Raw genomic sequence first — 14944 nt, forward strand, 5'->3', positions numbered from 1 at the left:
GAGGGAGTCCAGCTCCATCCCCACAACATTACTGGCCTTATGGATCAGTTTATCAAGTCTGTTGGCATCTGCGACCCTCAGCCTGCTCCCCCAGCATGCAACAGCATAGAGGATCCCACTGGCCACAACAGACTCATAGAAAATCCTGAGCATTTTCTGGCAGATGTTGAAGGACCTCAGTCGCCTCAAAAAATAGAGAAAAAACTGGCCCTTCCTGTAAAGTGCAGTGGTGTTTTTAGCCCAGTCCAGTTTATTGTCAATGTGTACTCCAAGGTATTTATAGTCCTCCACAATGTCAACACTGACCCCCTGAATTGAAACAGGGGTCAAGTGTTTCCTGGTCTTCCTGAAGTCCACGATCAATTCCTTGGTCTTTGCCACGTTGAGCTGCAGATGATTCTGCTCACACCACGTGACAAAGGAGTCAACCACAGCCCGGTACTCTGTCTCATCATCCCTGCTGATGCATCCAACCACCGCAGAGTCATCAGAAAACTTCTGAAGATGGCAGGTCTCTGTGCAGTGGCTGAAGTCTGTGGTGTAGAGGGTGAAGAGGAAGGGGGAGAGGACAGTCCCCTGAGGTGCCCCTATGTTGCTGATTACCTTGTCAGACACACACTGAGGGAGACGTACATATTGTGGTCTTCCTGTCAGGTAATCAACAATCAAGGACACCAGAGAAGCATCCACCTGCATCGCTGCTAACTTATCACCCAGGAGGGTCGGTCTGATGGTGTTGAATGCACTGGAAAAGTCAAAAAACATGACCCTCACAGTGCTCGCCAGCTGGTCCAGATGGGTGTAGACACGATTGAGCAGGTAGATGATGGCGTCCTCTGTTCCGAGACGAGGCTGATAAGCAAATTGAAGGGGATCCAGATGTGGTCTGACAATGGGTCGCAGCTGGTCCAGGATGAGCCTTTCCAGGGTCTTCATGATGTGGGAGGTCAGTGCCACGGGCCTGTAATCCTGGGGGCCACTGGGACGTGGTGTCTTTGGAATAGGGACGAGGGTGGGTGCCCTCAGGCCTCTGGCCTCTGGGCCTGAAGCTCGGTCCTCTCTGGCACAGCTGGCTGCCGGCAGAGCCCGCGGGCACGCCACTGCAACCCCCTCTGGCCTCTGCTCCGTAGCTGCTGGGTGACCTCTCGTTTGGGGCTCTACTCAGCTCTTCCCAGGAGGGTGGCACGGTTCCCCCCCCTTTTGGTGGTCCTCCTCGGGTCCTTGTACTCTGGGGCCTCTGGATATCTGGGGCCTGGATCTCCTCCATACCTCCTTCATGCCCTGGGGGACGGGGCTATGGCTCCCCACACTCCCTAGCAGATCGTTACATGGAGAAACCTTTGGAATACAAGCATGCTGATCCACACAGGTGTGCACACAGGTGTACACACGGGTGTTCACAGACGCGGACTACACCTTTCTTGGCTGCTGCCTCAAAGCACATTGTGCGCCGTCTATCTTGCGTGCTGCACAATATCGTTTATTATTTAGTATCTACTGTTATCTACTGCTAGCTAGTTTATTGTGATGGTGCTGTATTTATTATGTTGCTCTTTTTTTTGTTTGCTTTCTCTTCTGTTTTTTTTTTCTCCATACAGGTGATCCAGGTGTTTTGTTTGTTTTTCTTTCTTTCTTCCCCCCTTTCTCACCGTCTCTTCTCCCCTCTGGTTTTCTTTTTCTCCCTCTCTTTCTTTCATTCTTTCTCCCTGTCCTATCCCCCAGTCATGTCTGTCTCGTTTGTAGCAACCCGAAAATAAAATAAATACATAATTATAATAAAGGTAAATCAAATGGACCAATATGGCAAGGCCATGATGATCCACTTGGTAAAATAAATCCGCTTGGCATCTTTCTTGGCCTGAAGACAACAATTCTGATGGCTAAAGATCCAAACGGGACACAAAAAAAAAAAAAAAAAGGAATAGGGACGAGGCATGATGTCTTCCACATCACTGGGACCTTCTGCAGACTCAGACTCAGCATAAACAGTTTATGAAAGACTCCACACAGCTGGGGGGCACAGGCCTTGAGGACGCGGGGACTCACTCCGTCTGGTCCAGCAGACTTGCCTGAGTGAAGTCTCCTCATGAAGGTGATGGGTGGGGGAGGGGTGTCAGGAATCTCACAGGAGGCAACAGCGCCATGTGAAGAGAGAGGCTGGCACAGTGGTGTGGCTCTGGATTCCAGGCTGACCACAGGTGAGGTTGTGGGGGTGTGAGCAGACACTGTGGTGTCGAATCTATTGAAAAACAGATTCAACTCGTTAGCTCTATTCTCACCTCCCTGAACAGTCTGAGCTGGAACATTGGAGTCGGTGCAGAAAGTTATGTAGTCTGTGATACACTCAGTAAGCCCATTGATGTCCTCGGCATGAGGCTCACAGTGTTTCCCAGTTGGTCACCTCGAAACAGCCCTGTAGTTCCGCTAAGGCCTCCTCTGACCACCTCCTAACAGTCCTGGTGGTCACAGGTTCCCTCCTCACAATTGGCACATAGCGTGGGGTGAGGTGAATCAGGTTATGATCTGACCTACCAAGTGGGGGGAGGGAGGAAGAGCTGTATGCATCCTTGACATTAGCATACAGTAGGTCTAAAATTTTCTCTCCCCTGGTGGGACAGTCCACATATTGTCTGAATGTTGGTAGTGTATTGTCCAGTGATACATGGTTGAAGTCACCTGAGATCACAATAAAGGCACTCGGGTGCTGAGTCTGTAACCGGGCTAATAGAATGGAGAGTCCACTTCACACACTAATCTTTATCACTTTCTTTATGGCAAGCTCTGAATACACAGACATACATATCTTTGAATAGCAAAACAAAATCTAAACATAGAAATTACCTAAAAAACACTTCAGTTAAATAACATCAGTGACACAGTCCATCCATTATTTCCCATGGAATTAGGAATTGACTTTCCTTAAAAAAAGTCAGTATTATTAAGGTTACAACAATACATACTATATGCATTTCTTGTATTTCTTTTACTAGGTTTTAATGTTGCCATGCATTGTTGATTTTGTATGGATATAATGAGAGCGTAGAATGGAGAGTGTCCCTGCAGCAAATCTTCTAATCACTGCCCTGTTTTTTTTAGAAGATCTATGCATGCACAAATGTGTAGTCTGGCAGATCCAATTGTTTCAGTTAGGTTCAATATGGGGAAGACTGTAGACTTGACTGACCAGAAGAGCATCATTGATACCCTCCATAGGATGGGTAAGCCACAAAAGTTCATAGCTAAGGAGGCTGGCTGTTCACAGAGTGCTGCGTCCAAGCATATCAATGGAAAGTCTAATGGAAGGGCAAAATGTGGCAGGAGCAGATGCACCAGCAGAAGAGATGACCGTGGCCTTCAGCGGATTATCAGACAGAAGATTCAAGAATCTGGTAGAGATCCAGAAAGAGTGGAATGAGGCAGGAGTCAAAGCTTCAAAACCACTTCTGAGCCTGAGCCAACATCGCAAAGGACTCAACTTTGTGAACAGCCAGCCTCCTTAGCTATGAACTTTTGTGGCTTACCCATCCTATGGAGGGTATCAATGATGCTCTTCTGGTCAGTCAAGTCTACAGTCTTCCCCATATTGAACCTAACTGAAACAATTGGATCAAAGTGAAGCAATTTAATGACACCTGGAAAAACCTGTGCAGGTTCTTTGTGTAGGAGATGAATTATGTGTGACACTCAGTTTAAATCATTCATGCCCTGCAAAATTTGGGCTGATGTCTTCATAGTATTCTATTTTTTTGAAATCCTGTTTTCATGGGTTTTATGAGCTGGAAGCCCAAATTATGTACAAATAAACAACTAAGTGCTTGAAATCATTTAAGTTGTGGGCCCTGAATCTATAATCTATGAAAGTTTAATGTTTTGAAAGGAATTATGGAAATAAATCAACTTTTCCATGATATTCAAATTTTTTGGAAAGGGTCTGTATATTATGTGATACTGTCATTAGCTATTCAATATATATATTTCCTGTTTATTGTGCACACTGTCACTTAAGCGCTCATTGCAGACTCAGTAACCAGGAGCTTGTGGTTTCTGCAGTCTTGCAGTTTTTTCCACTCTTTTGAGCTGTAGCCGATTGAAGGAGGCTGGTGGTGTATTTGTTTGTGGTGGCACAAACGAATTCTTGGTATCAGAGTGATCTTTGTGAACTGCTTACAAACTGTAAACACACATAAATACATAAAACACACAAGTCTGTGTTACTAATATAAGAATTGCAGACAATATCCATGTGTTTATATTTTACAGAAAAGAATTATACTGTAAGTATTATGTATAGAGAACTGAACTGATGTTATATATTATATGTAGGTTGTGTGTATTAAAATAATGTACCCAGTCTCTGTGATTCATATAAAACATGTAAAAGTTCTGGCTCTTCTCCAGCGAGCATCATGCAACATCGGGACTCCACCAGCTGCTAGGTTCCTGTACCGTATCAGCCTGCACCTAATCTGTGGAACTAGTCTGGGAACTGATCAGATAATCTGAATATTTAACCTGTGGTCTGTGTAGCCAGAGAATATCTATAGAAGAATTTGTGCCAGTCATTGTTCAAAAATGAGTAAAGTAGACAGCACACTCTGCTACCACACTTTTGTTTGGTAAGGGTTCTGAAAATCTAAGAGATCCTCTGTTTTCAAACTGTGAACAGAGCCAGTTTAAGCAGAGAACATTGTTACAAGACTTTCATAAGATTTGAGTTTTTTTTCACATCAAACCGCACGCATGCAGGAAGTAAAGAAAGGGAAGTGGTTTGAGAGCTCCGTAAACAGTCTGCATCAGTTGGTTGGTACAGGATTTACACCTGTCAAAGCACAAATACCCAGTGTAAAGTTTAATTGTGATTCAGTTTTTTCTTGCTGTTAAACGTGAGACTGACACAGCAGTGCTGCAAGCTGCTGAGTCACAGTTTCAAATCCTTTGAACAGCACTGAAAACAAAAGGTTTCATCTCGAAAGCTTCATCCAGATATAATGATCAGTTTTAATTACTACTAACCTCTTTTCAAACTCAGAGCTCTTACCGACACTTTTTACTGTTTGCATTCAGGCCATTGCAGGACGTTTGACAGCTGCTGCTTATTTCACTGTATGTGAAGCAGGACTGGAGCTCACCGCACATTAACTTTCATGAGATAGTTCCTCCCTCCTACAACCTCACATGCTCCCACACCGTTATTATGCCTTTTCAACAAAACCAATAAATATGGGACAATGCTGTCAGAGCAATTTCAGCCCCAGGACATCTAAAGTAAATATTTTTGTAGTAAAGTGAAGGCTGACTGTGTTGTATGCAGGAGAGTTTGCCATATAATAATAATAATAATAATAATAAATGAAGCAGATACAATAGGGCCTTCGCACTCTCAGTTCTCGGTCCCTAATAACTTTATCTAAAAGAAATGTATGAATACAACAAGAACTGTTTATTTAAATTTAATAACCATAGCACAAAACAAAATCTGTACAAGATTAACAGAAGTAAACATCATAAACAGTTAATGCAAAATCATTGTTCGTCCTCTTGAATTAAAAAGTGTTGTTTAACTTGAACAATTTGTCGCTATAAAGAGGCCAAATTACAAAAGGTGTGCTACTGTGCTATTGTGTAAGTATTTGTGGACCTGGCTTTTAAGAACCTATAGAGAAACAACTGATGATCCAGTGAAGACACTATGAGCAGACTTACTGAATGGAGCAGAGATTTTATTGAGGATTGACAGAAAAGTGCATCAAGCAGGAGATGATTTTATGTGGAACAATAGAATAGAGAGAATTTGAACAAATCAAATCTAACACGAAAGGATCCAAATGTTTCCACTCAGCCTGAGTCATCAGAAATATTTCAAGCAGTCATTCAGAGCATGAACACACATGAAGAATCCAAGGTATCAATCAGATGAAAGAAGATCAGATTTCAGGACTGGACTCTTCACAAACACTGAAGTTGGATTTCTAGTCCCCATCTCTCTCATCATGCAATGATATTTCTACTGTTACTGTACATCAATTAATCGTGTATTATTAGTTGAACACAATTTTAAAATATTGCATGCAGTGACTTTTACATAAAGCTAGGCTATGCTTATTTTTAAGAATATTAAAATGCATTAATAACATAAGAAAAAACAATCTGCTGAATTAAAAGGCTTGAGCATTATGTGATACGGTTAACTGTCATTAGCTATTGGAAGATTAAAATATGAATAAAAATTAAAGGTGGAGTTTTTTTCAAACAACAACATCCATACATCACTCACATGGTGTCATATTAGACAAGTGCTGCTGAGCCTGCACCTGCTTAACTTGCCTGTATTATTAGACAAGACATGCTCCCCTCTCCATCATCATCATAACCTTCCTGGCTAATATGAAATATTATATAATATATAATAATATTATTAATTATATAATTAATTATATAATAATATTAAAGAAGTTATCAAACACTTTTTCAAACTCTACATCACACATGTTAGTAAATGTGGTTAACTAGAGGAAATTCATCTGTTGGGATGAAAAATCACTGAATCTCGTTTATTCCACACATGGTGCAGACAGTAATTGATGTCAGAGAAGTGAACACAGACCAAGGATTTACAAGCACAGATCAGCATTTTATCCACAAAGTGCACGTGCAAACAACCAGAAAACAGCTGCGGACCTCTCAGCTTACCCAGCTCCTGGATATCGACAAACCCATAAAACAGAGACTACAGTTTCCTATGAGCATGAAACAAGTGCTTTCAGCATCGATAGCTGGTTGCTGACACAAGATGGGAGTAATGTAAAGGATGGATGCAAAGGACTGAGGAACTTAATAACGGTGCAGTCTGGGATGAAAGGAGAGAAATTTATATTTGTTTATTTATTAAGTTGACAAATCTTGCTTGACCTAAAAAAAAAAACCCAGTGTGGTTTTTTTGTGCAAATTTCCATATTTATCAAACAAAAATTAATCAAAAAAGCGAATGATTTGATGTTTAAAGTATCTCCACAGCTCAAAATCAAAAATTAAAAGTTTTTTTTAACTTTAGTGAATCTTTGTTTTTTTCACTTTTTTTTGACCATACTATAAGTGTACTGCAGAGCTACTTTGGTTCCTTCATCCACTCTGCTTCTCATCTCCTCTAGTTTCTGGACCTTCTCCGTGTTTCCTTCCTCATCCATCTTCTCAATCAGGAAGTCCAGGTGGACAATAGTGGACGCTGAATCAGCTTTCAGAGCGATCTGCTCCAGTCTGACAAGATGTTGGTAGGACTGATCCAGGAACTGTGACTTCTCTGCTGTCAGTTGGTTCATTTCACGTTCAAGATTTTGCAACAAGCTCAGTGTGTTTTGACTTTCTGCCTTGTGCTTTTCATACTTCTGTTTCACATCTTCTATAGCCCTCTGAATTTTTCTTGTCTTTGTCACATAGATCCAGTTTTCTTTCACATGATCTAATGCAAGACACTTCCCAGTGCAAACAGTGCAGCAGCCATCTTTCATGACCTCACAGTGTTTAGCATACCAGGCCATTGTGCATCCAGGATAGTGACAGTTCTCTTTGCAGATTGGACAGCAGACAGCTCCTCTATAAAAAACTAAATACATTCCACCATTTATATGTTTTTTATCTTTGTAGACTTCATCAAGTTCAACAGTGAAATTCTGATGTTTTTTCATCCCTTCTTTATGTTTCTTCAGAGCTTCTTGAATCTGTCTGATTTCTGTCTGCTTTAGTTCAGTGAGTTTGATTCTCTCTTGCAGGTTTTGGATGCAGGCTGTCAGTCTGATCCGTTCATTCGGAACATCCACAGTTTTGCCAAGTTTTTGAGGTGAAGTTTTGTCCAGAAAATCTGTGAAATCTCTCATTCCTTTCTCTGATATTTGACCAGCAATTTTCATGTATTCTCCATCCTCTGTTCGGTCTTCATGCTGGCAGCTATTAAACAGGAAGTAAACAGGCTGGTTCTTCTCATTTTTGGCACAGTTTATTTTTGCTGCTTCAAGAGCTTGAAAAGCATTTTTAGGACGTCTTCCATCTGAGTGTGTGATGAGAGCTACAATGCTTTTCTCCATGTCTTTTCCAAACAGAGACATCACTGAATCAAAGATGTATGACAGTCGGTTACTCAGTCGATTCTCACTCGCCTTCATCACCAGACCCACTGCATGAACTTCATGAACTCCATCCTCTGATCGGAACAAGTCAAATAATCTTTGAATGACAATCTCATCACATCTAATCCCTCTGGTGTCTCCGTATCCAGGAGTATCGATGATGGTCAGAGAGTAGGGCAGAGTTTTATCTTCAAAACCAAAGATCTCGTACACGATCACATCTGAAGTCTGACTTTCTGTCTGACTTGTAATTATGTTTTCTACGATCTGAAACCAGACTTCATCCTCCCACTTCACTCCCATGGTGTAATTGACCAGAGCATTGATCAAAGTAGATTTTCCTGTTCCTGATTCACCCACAAGTAAGATGGTTTTATTTGTTTTTATCACATTTTTTTTCACCAACAGTCATTCTTGTCAAAGTTCCAAATGTCTCTTTCTTTGGTCTCAGCTGGTAGACAGCAGGAAATCCTGAAGAGATCAGATCAACATTTTCATCCTCTGATAATCTGTTACTGATCCTGCATAGAAGAAAAAATAGACTCATTACTTGCTTAAAGTGATTATTTACATGTCAGGAGTCCAAAAAAATCTTCTTGTGATTGCTTTGGCCATGAGCAGACTGCCACAGTCATCCACAGTTAGCACAAGAAGTGCTAACTGGTCTCCAAACACTTCCCAACTAATAATAGCTGAGTGCTACAAAAAAACAGAAATGGAGAATGTTGCCTTCACAGTAAAAGTTGCTGCTTTTGAAATGAAAGACCTAGCTTTTACTTTGAAGGTGAACATTTTCTATTTCTGGTTTGAATGACACTTTTGCAAGTTGTCTTGCTGCTCAGTTGGTGAGTGATTATAGAAAAGTCAGGATCTCCCAGACAACCTGTGGATGACCACAGTAATCTGCTAGTAACCAAACCAATCACAAGCAGGATTCTGGGTAAGCAGACTCTTTGCGACTGATTTCATTTAGGGAAATCATTCTCCAAGTCTGTGTGACTGAAGTTAGCTTAAAAAATAAACAGTGGCACAGGTCCAGAGATGGAGCAGCTTCAACCTTACGTAGGCTCTTGAGATGCTCGGCTACAGTACATTTGCATAGTCATTATGCAAATGTACTGTTTATAAGATTGGGGAAACCTGCAGTCAGCTGAGACTGAAGAAGTCACTTGGATGACTGACGAAACGTTTCTCCCACAAAACTCTACGTCCAGATGAACAGAATCAACTTTTGGAGAGAGCAGGTAAACAAATTCCACACAAAGACGTAAACACAATGCGTGGACCCGACCCATCAGAATCTGTGAGATGTCGGCTTTCTCACCTGACAGAATGTACGCAGACATGCCGTCGGGGCTGAAAGCTGACATCTCACAGATTCTGATGCTGCAGGTCTCATCACTCTCCAACCAAAATTGACTGAACCAGCAGCAAAAGAAGATCGAAACTACGCTGCATATTTGATAAATATCGTCATTAATTTCTTCTTATCTTTGCTGTTTTGCTTCTATGATAAAATCACACTTCCTGCACAGCTCTTTCTCTCTCTCTCTGTCAGTGTACTAAAACAGTTTCCCATCTCAAATCTCTGTTTTCTGCATTATTCACTCGCTTATTACGCATCAGCTTTTTTTTCAAAAATGAAAAATGAAAGTCTCATTTCTGCTGTTCAATACCGAAGAAATTTAGACTTTTTAAAATGATGCCAAATTGCAAAACTCTTAGCTGTGTCTAAAAAAACATTTGTAACATTACTCTGCTTCACTTCAGCAGCATCAGTTACTGTTGATATGTTGATTCATGGTTTTCTTTCATTTTTGTTCTACTGCAGAATATTTTTAAGGTTATCTGCTATAAAAAGCCAGGTCAGGAAAATCTCCTTCATGTTTTTCTGTGTTTTATTGTTACTTTGACACAAAGGCATCTGCTGTGATGTTTACACCTCTGATGAATTCTCACAAGTATCAGCTTTCTTTTTGTAGATATGAAAAATATGAATATGTACTGATAAGTGATCAGAATTATAATATTTCTGACTGTCTGAGGCAAAATGTCCCCAATTCAAATCGAGTCGGATCGAAATCGGGGATCGAATCGAATCAGGACCTTGTGAATTGAAACGATGTTAGAAATCAGAGACGATACCCAGCCTTAATTTGTAGTTACTCAGCTGCATACATTCCTGCTCTTTAGGCTGCAGGTCTGGTCTTTCACTCTTATTTCCTAGTGTCAAATTCAGCTCATTTTGAGTCATTTTCACTCTAGTCTACTTATTTTCTTGCCCACCGTCTCACAGCCAATCAACTGTAGGTGTTTGTGCTTTAAATCTCAGTGTTCAGGGCTCACAACAGAGAGTTTCTGCTAAGTGTCCAGTGTCCTCCACTTGTCTTTCACATGATTTGATGTAGGACACCTACGAGTACATGAAGTGCAGTGGCCCTCTTCCATAACCTCACAGGTTTCAGGGTTGCAAGCAATTGTGCATCCAGGATAGTGACAGTTCTCCTCACAGACCATACAGCAGACAGCTCCTTCATAAAACCCACCACGTATAAGTCGTTTCTCTTTGTAGACCTCATCAATTTCAACAGTGAACTTCTTATTCTCCTGGTTTTTATTCATCAGAGCTTGTTGAAACTGTTGGATTTCTGACTGTTTCAGTTCAGTCAGTTCAATTCTTTCGTGCAGGTTTTGGATGCAGGCTGTTAGTCTGATTCGTTCATTCAACATAAATGTCTCCAGTTGTTGAGGTGAAGTTTTCTCCAGGAACTCTCTTAATCGACGTAATTCTGTATTTGTTACTTTCCATGCGTGCAATAGAAAAAACTCATTTTCATTTTTTCTCAGGAGGTTCTGTTGGTTATTAAACAGGAAGTGAACAGGGACATTTTCCTTATTTCTGACACATTTAATATTTGCATCATCAAAAGCTTTAAGTGTAGTTGTAGGTGTTCCAATCCCTGAGTGTGTGATGAGAACAACAGTGTTTCTCTCCACATCTTTTCCGAATAAAGACAGCACTGAGTTGAAGATGTACGTGAGTCGGTCAGCAAGACGATTCTCCCTCGCCTTCACCACCAGACCCACTGCATGAACTTCATGAACCCCATCCTCTGATCGGAACAAGTCCAATAATGTTTGCCTGACAATTTCATCATGTTTAATCCCTTTATTTTTTCCATATCCAGGAGTATTAATGATGGTCAGAGAGTAGGGCAGAGTTTTATCTTCAAAACCAAAGATCTCATACACGATCACATCTGATGTCTGACTTTGTGTCTGACTGCTCTTCTCTATGATCTCAAACCAGACTTTATCCTCCCACTTTACTCCCATGGTGTAGTTAAACAGAGCGTTGATCAGAGTAGATTTTCCTGCTCCTGTTTCACCCACAAGTAAGATGGTTTTATTTGTCTTGTTTGGATTTTTTATACCTACAGTGACTGTTGTGAATGTTCCAAAGTTCTTTTTCTGCGGTTTCAGCTTGTAGACAGCAGGAGGTCCTGAACTGATCCACACACTGTTCGATGAGTTTTTCTTCATCTTGCAGAATAATCAAACAATTTATTCAGTATGAAATTATATGTCTACATCATTTGTGTTTGTACATAATTTTTCATTTTCATTAAATTTATTTAATTTATACAAACTTATATGCTTATTAAAACTAATCATTCTGCGTAGATCTCACTGCATGTTTGGAGTAAAGAAGTGATATAATAGATGATAAAACACAGTTTCCATCAATACATTTTCTACCTCTTGTCTGAAGCTGCGTCATGGGAACAGCAGCCTAACCAGAGAAGCCCAGACAACCTTGTCCCCATCCGCCTCCTTCGGCTTATCTGGAGAACACAGGTGTTCCCAGGCCAGCCGAGAAATGTCATCTCTCCAGCATGTCCTGGGCGTCCCCCAGAGTTTATCCTCTGCTTCTGGTGGAACTTGCCCGTAACACTTCACCCAGGAGGAACCCATATCAGATACCCATATCACCTCAACTGGCTCCTTAGAACGGACTCAGGTCATACTCCGAGTCCCTCCTGAATGACTGAGAACCTCACGCCATCTCTAAGGGAGAACCCAGGCACTAGTATCCTTGATCTAAATGTTTTAGCCACTTCCCAGTGCTTGTGCCCATAGTTGATCCAAATATAGCTCAACCTGCAAATTGACAACTTCGGAGCCTCCCTTCATTGCACCTGTCAACCTCCTGCTCTGCTATTTCCTAATTCAAGAACAAGACCCTTAACTTCAGTAAAATTACTCAAACTCCTCCACTTGAGCACTTTGGCCAATTCTGGCTGAGACCTGTGGCCTCAGACTTAAAGGTGCTGATTCTCATTGCATGTGCTTCATCTGCAAACTGCTCCATTACAAGGTGAAGATAATAAATAAACAAAGTCAACAGAAGCACAGAATTTGCAACAAAAAACTCAACTAAAGCTTATCAGACACAACAAGGCAAATCATTGCAAACAAACTGATTTTAACGTTAAAAAAAGTGAAACAATAAAAAAACAAAACCTCTGAGATTAAAAATACAGCACTGGGGTCTGCACAGAGCTCACCTGGTAGGATGAATGTTAATAGCACTTTAAATGATTTGGAAATATTTTACAGCAGCAAATATGCAGAGATGCAGAGATGAGGTTTACGATTTGGTGAGCACTCACAAAGGCTGGAAACACTTTACCTGGTTTTTCACGTGCACTATTATTTGCAAACTTGTTTTTGATTCATGGTACCCTTTGCAATGAAATATTTTTAAAAACTGAAATGCATCTCAAACATGCCTCTTCATATGTCAGTTAAAAAACAAAAAAACAAACCCAAAAGTCACCTGGCAAAGTCAGCTCTGAGTTTCACCCACTCTGAGCCGTGACAGGAAGGATTTGGTTTCTCACTTTTAGCTGGGTTAACTTGTGCATACTAAAGCTTCTGTGTGCATTAAAACAACACCGTTGCTTTGTAACATGATGACTGAATTCTGGTGCTGACCGCAAAGTCTGACATCTGTCTAGAACAATGTCTGCAGCCATGTGAAGGTCAGAAAGGTCTGCTGTGGGCAAACTACTGTATTAGAATACCCTTATCAGTATGAGGGGGTGAACATAATCGCTTTCCAAAGTACAAAAACCTCCCACTGAGAGGACAGCTTCAGAATAACACAATCTTAATGTGTATGCAGTCTGTAAAGATAACACTGTTTTCCTTGGTACAGAGTGTCTACTACCCACCAGGAAGGCTGCAGATGGATTCTTTCATTATTCTTTTGTAAACTGAACCTTTACTTGCGTGACAATCACAAACACTGAGCACCTCCCTGCATGGTCTCCAACATCAGCTTCAGAGTGTTTCTTGACTTGTAAACTATGATCCAGCTCAGCCCTTCAGGTCATCTGGAAAAGTTTGCCTGCTGATGTTGCTTATAGTGTAGGCTTTTCGACTGTGTAAAATAAGTGTGTCATATGATAATCCTTCGTCCAGGATGTTAACATTTTTCCTGAACACTCACTGTATTTTGTGGACACAAATCTTTGCCCAAGTACAGGCGGATTCTGTTCATGTTTTTGAGCTGCATAAACACAGCTCAAAAACAGTCTGTCTCTAATAAGCAGCTGAGCCGATGTTGAATGATTCACATTAGCAACCTCTGCACTGTTTTTCTTGGTCTTCATGCATAAATTATACGAGAGTTTGCATGTTTTTGTTGGCTGAATACATTTCTAAACAGCAGGTGATGATCTGCTGAAGGTGGACAAACCCTCCACCTTCGGGTGTGCCACACATTTGAATTTTGCTTAATATCTGTCTTTTAACAGAGTTACTAGTCCTGACTGGTCCAGGAAACTCAAAGCTGTGGTGGCAGATGTGCATGTGGTCAGGTGCTGATTGTTTTTTTTAATCTATTTTTTTTGTCTGTATTGTCATTGTTTTACTACCTCACAGGATGTCATGTTCTACTGATACCTAAAGGTGGCAGTAATTCATCTACAAGCTGTTTGACCACAATTAAAGATGAACAACAGCAGGCGAGTAACTACCAGGGATCAGCTAATGAAGTGTTGTGGTCACTCACTCTGTTGCCATGGTGATTATGTGGCTGAAGGAGTCTTCACACAGCGATGCTTAAACAGGCGTTGGTCTCTAGGGAAAAAAATCAAGTGTTTATTTGATATTGACGAGGACACTTAAATACAGAACCTGTGTTTGTTCCCCTCTGTGACGCTCTCACATCATCTGAGTGCCGAATCACTCAGTGTCAGAATTACAGAGAGATTCTGTCATACTGAGAGACTGAGAATTTGTTCTTTCTGCATTCATCTAGGTTTCTACAGTTTATTGTACAAAAATGAACTGTGCTCACTCATGAATACATCTGTAGATCTATAAATAGAAATATAAATCACATTTATATTTTGCTTTCCTGCTTTAAGTTTTCTGTAATTCAAAGGTATTTTAGTTTTTGATGATAACTTTTCTCCTGCTTTCCACACTGTTAGATTTATTTATTGAATAATTTGGTTCAGTTTTTGTGAAATCATTTAGTCTGAGTTTGAATCTTAGCTTCTTACCTGTTGTCTTGGTTTCAGGAAGCTCTCTGATGCTGAGGAGGCAAAGAGATCAGAGGGGCATGAGTGTTCAGAGCTTTTATACTGACAGGAAGAGACAGATACTGTGTGATCACATGATCTCACAGCAAGTCACGGCAGGAGTTGCTGTACCTACTTTTCAAAATGAAGACTTTCACAGGTCTTTGAAAAAGTACCCGTAGGTGGCAGTGGGGTATGTTTAGAAATGTTACCTCAGCCTTATCAATTATT

At 40.9% G+C, this 14944-nt stretch overlaps 2 protein-coding genes across 2 annotated transcripts; both read right to left on the minus strand.

Annotated features, from left to right (window-relative positions):
* Window positions 1-5527: 5527 nt before the first annotated feature.
* LOC146383282 (uncharacterized) lies at window positions 5528-14737 on the minus strand. The gene is made up of 3 exons (XM_084936797.1): window positions 14696-14737; window positions 14200-14267; window positions 5528-8641 (listed from the first exon to the last, which is right to left on the minus strand). Exon 3 carries the CDS (start codon window positions 8421-8423, stop codon window positions 7068-7070), a length of 1356 nt encoding a protein of 451 aa, XP_084792923.1. The 5' UTR covers window positions 8424-8641; window positions 14200-14267; window positions 14696-14737; the 3' UTR covers window positions 5528-7067.
* LOC146383283 (uncharacterized) lies at window positions 8676-14205 on the minus strand. Its single transcript, XM_084936808.1, has one exon. It carries the CDS (start codon window positions 11661-11663, stop codon window positions 10482-10484), a length of 1182 nt encoding a protein of 393 aa, XP_084792934.1. The 5' UTR covers window positions 11664-14205; the 3' UTR covers window positions 8676-10481.
* Window positions 14738-14944: the final 207 nt, after the last annotated feature.

Source organism: Perissodus microlepis, chromosome 7 (genome assembly GCF_051167445.1).
Source record: "Perissodus microlepis isolate ML-2025 ecotype Zambia chromosome 7, ASM5116744v1, whole genome shotgun sequence".
Taxonomy (NCBI): Eukaryota; Metazoa; Chordata; class Actinopteri; order Cichliformes; family Cichlidae; genus Perissodus; species Perissodus microlepis.

Bases quoted from the DNA above. Each gene is read 5' to 3' on its own strand.
- LOC146383283 (XM_084936808.1), bottom strand. From the start codon at position 11,663: ATGAAGAAAAACTCATCGAACAGTGTGTGGATCAGTTCAGGACCTCCT.
- LOC146383282 (XM_084936797.1), bottom strand. From the start codon at position 8,423: ATGGGAGTGAAGTGGGAGGATGAAGTCTGGTTTCAGATCGTAGAAAAC.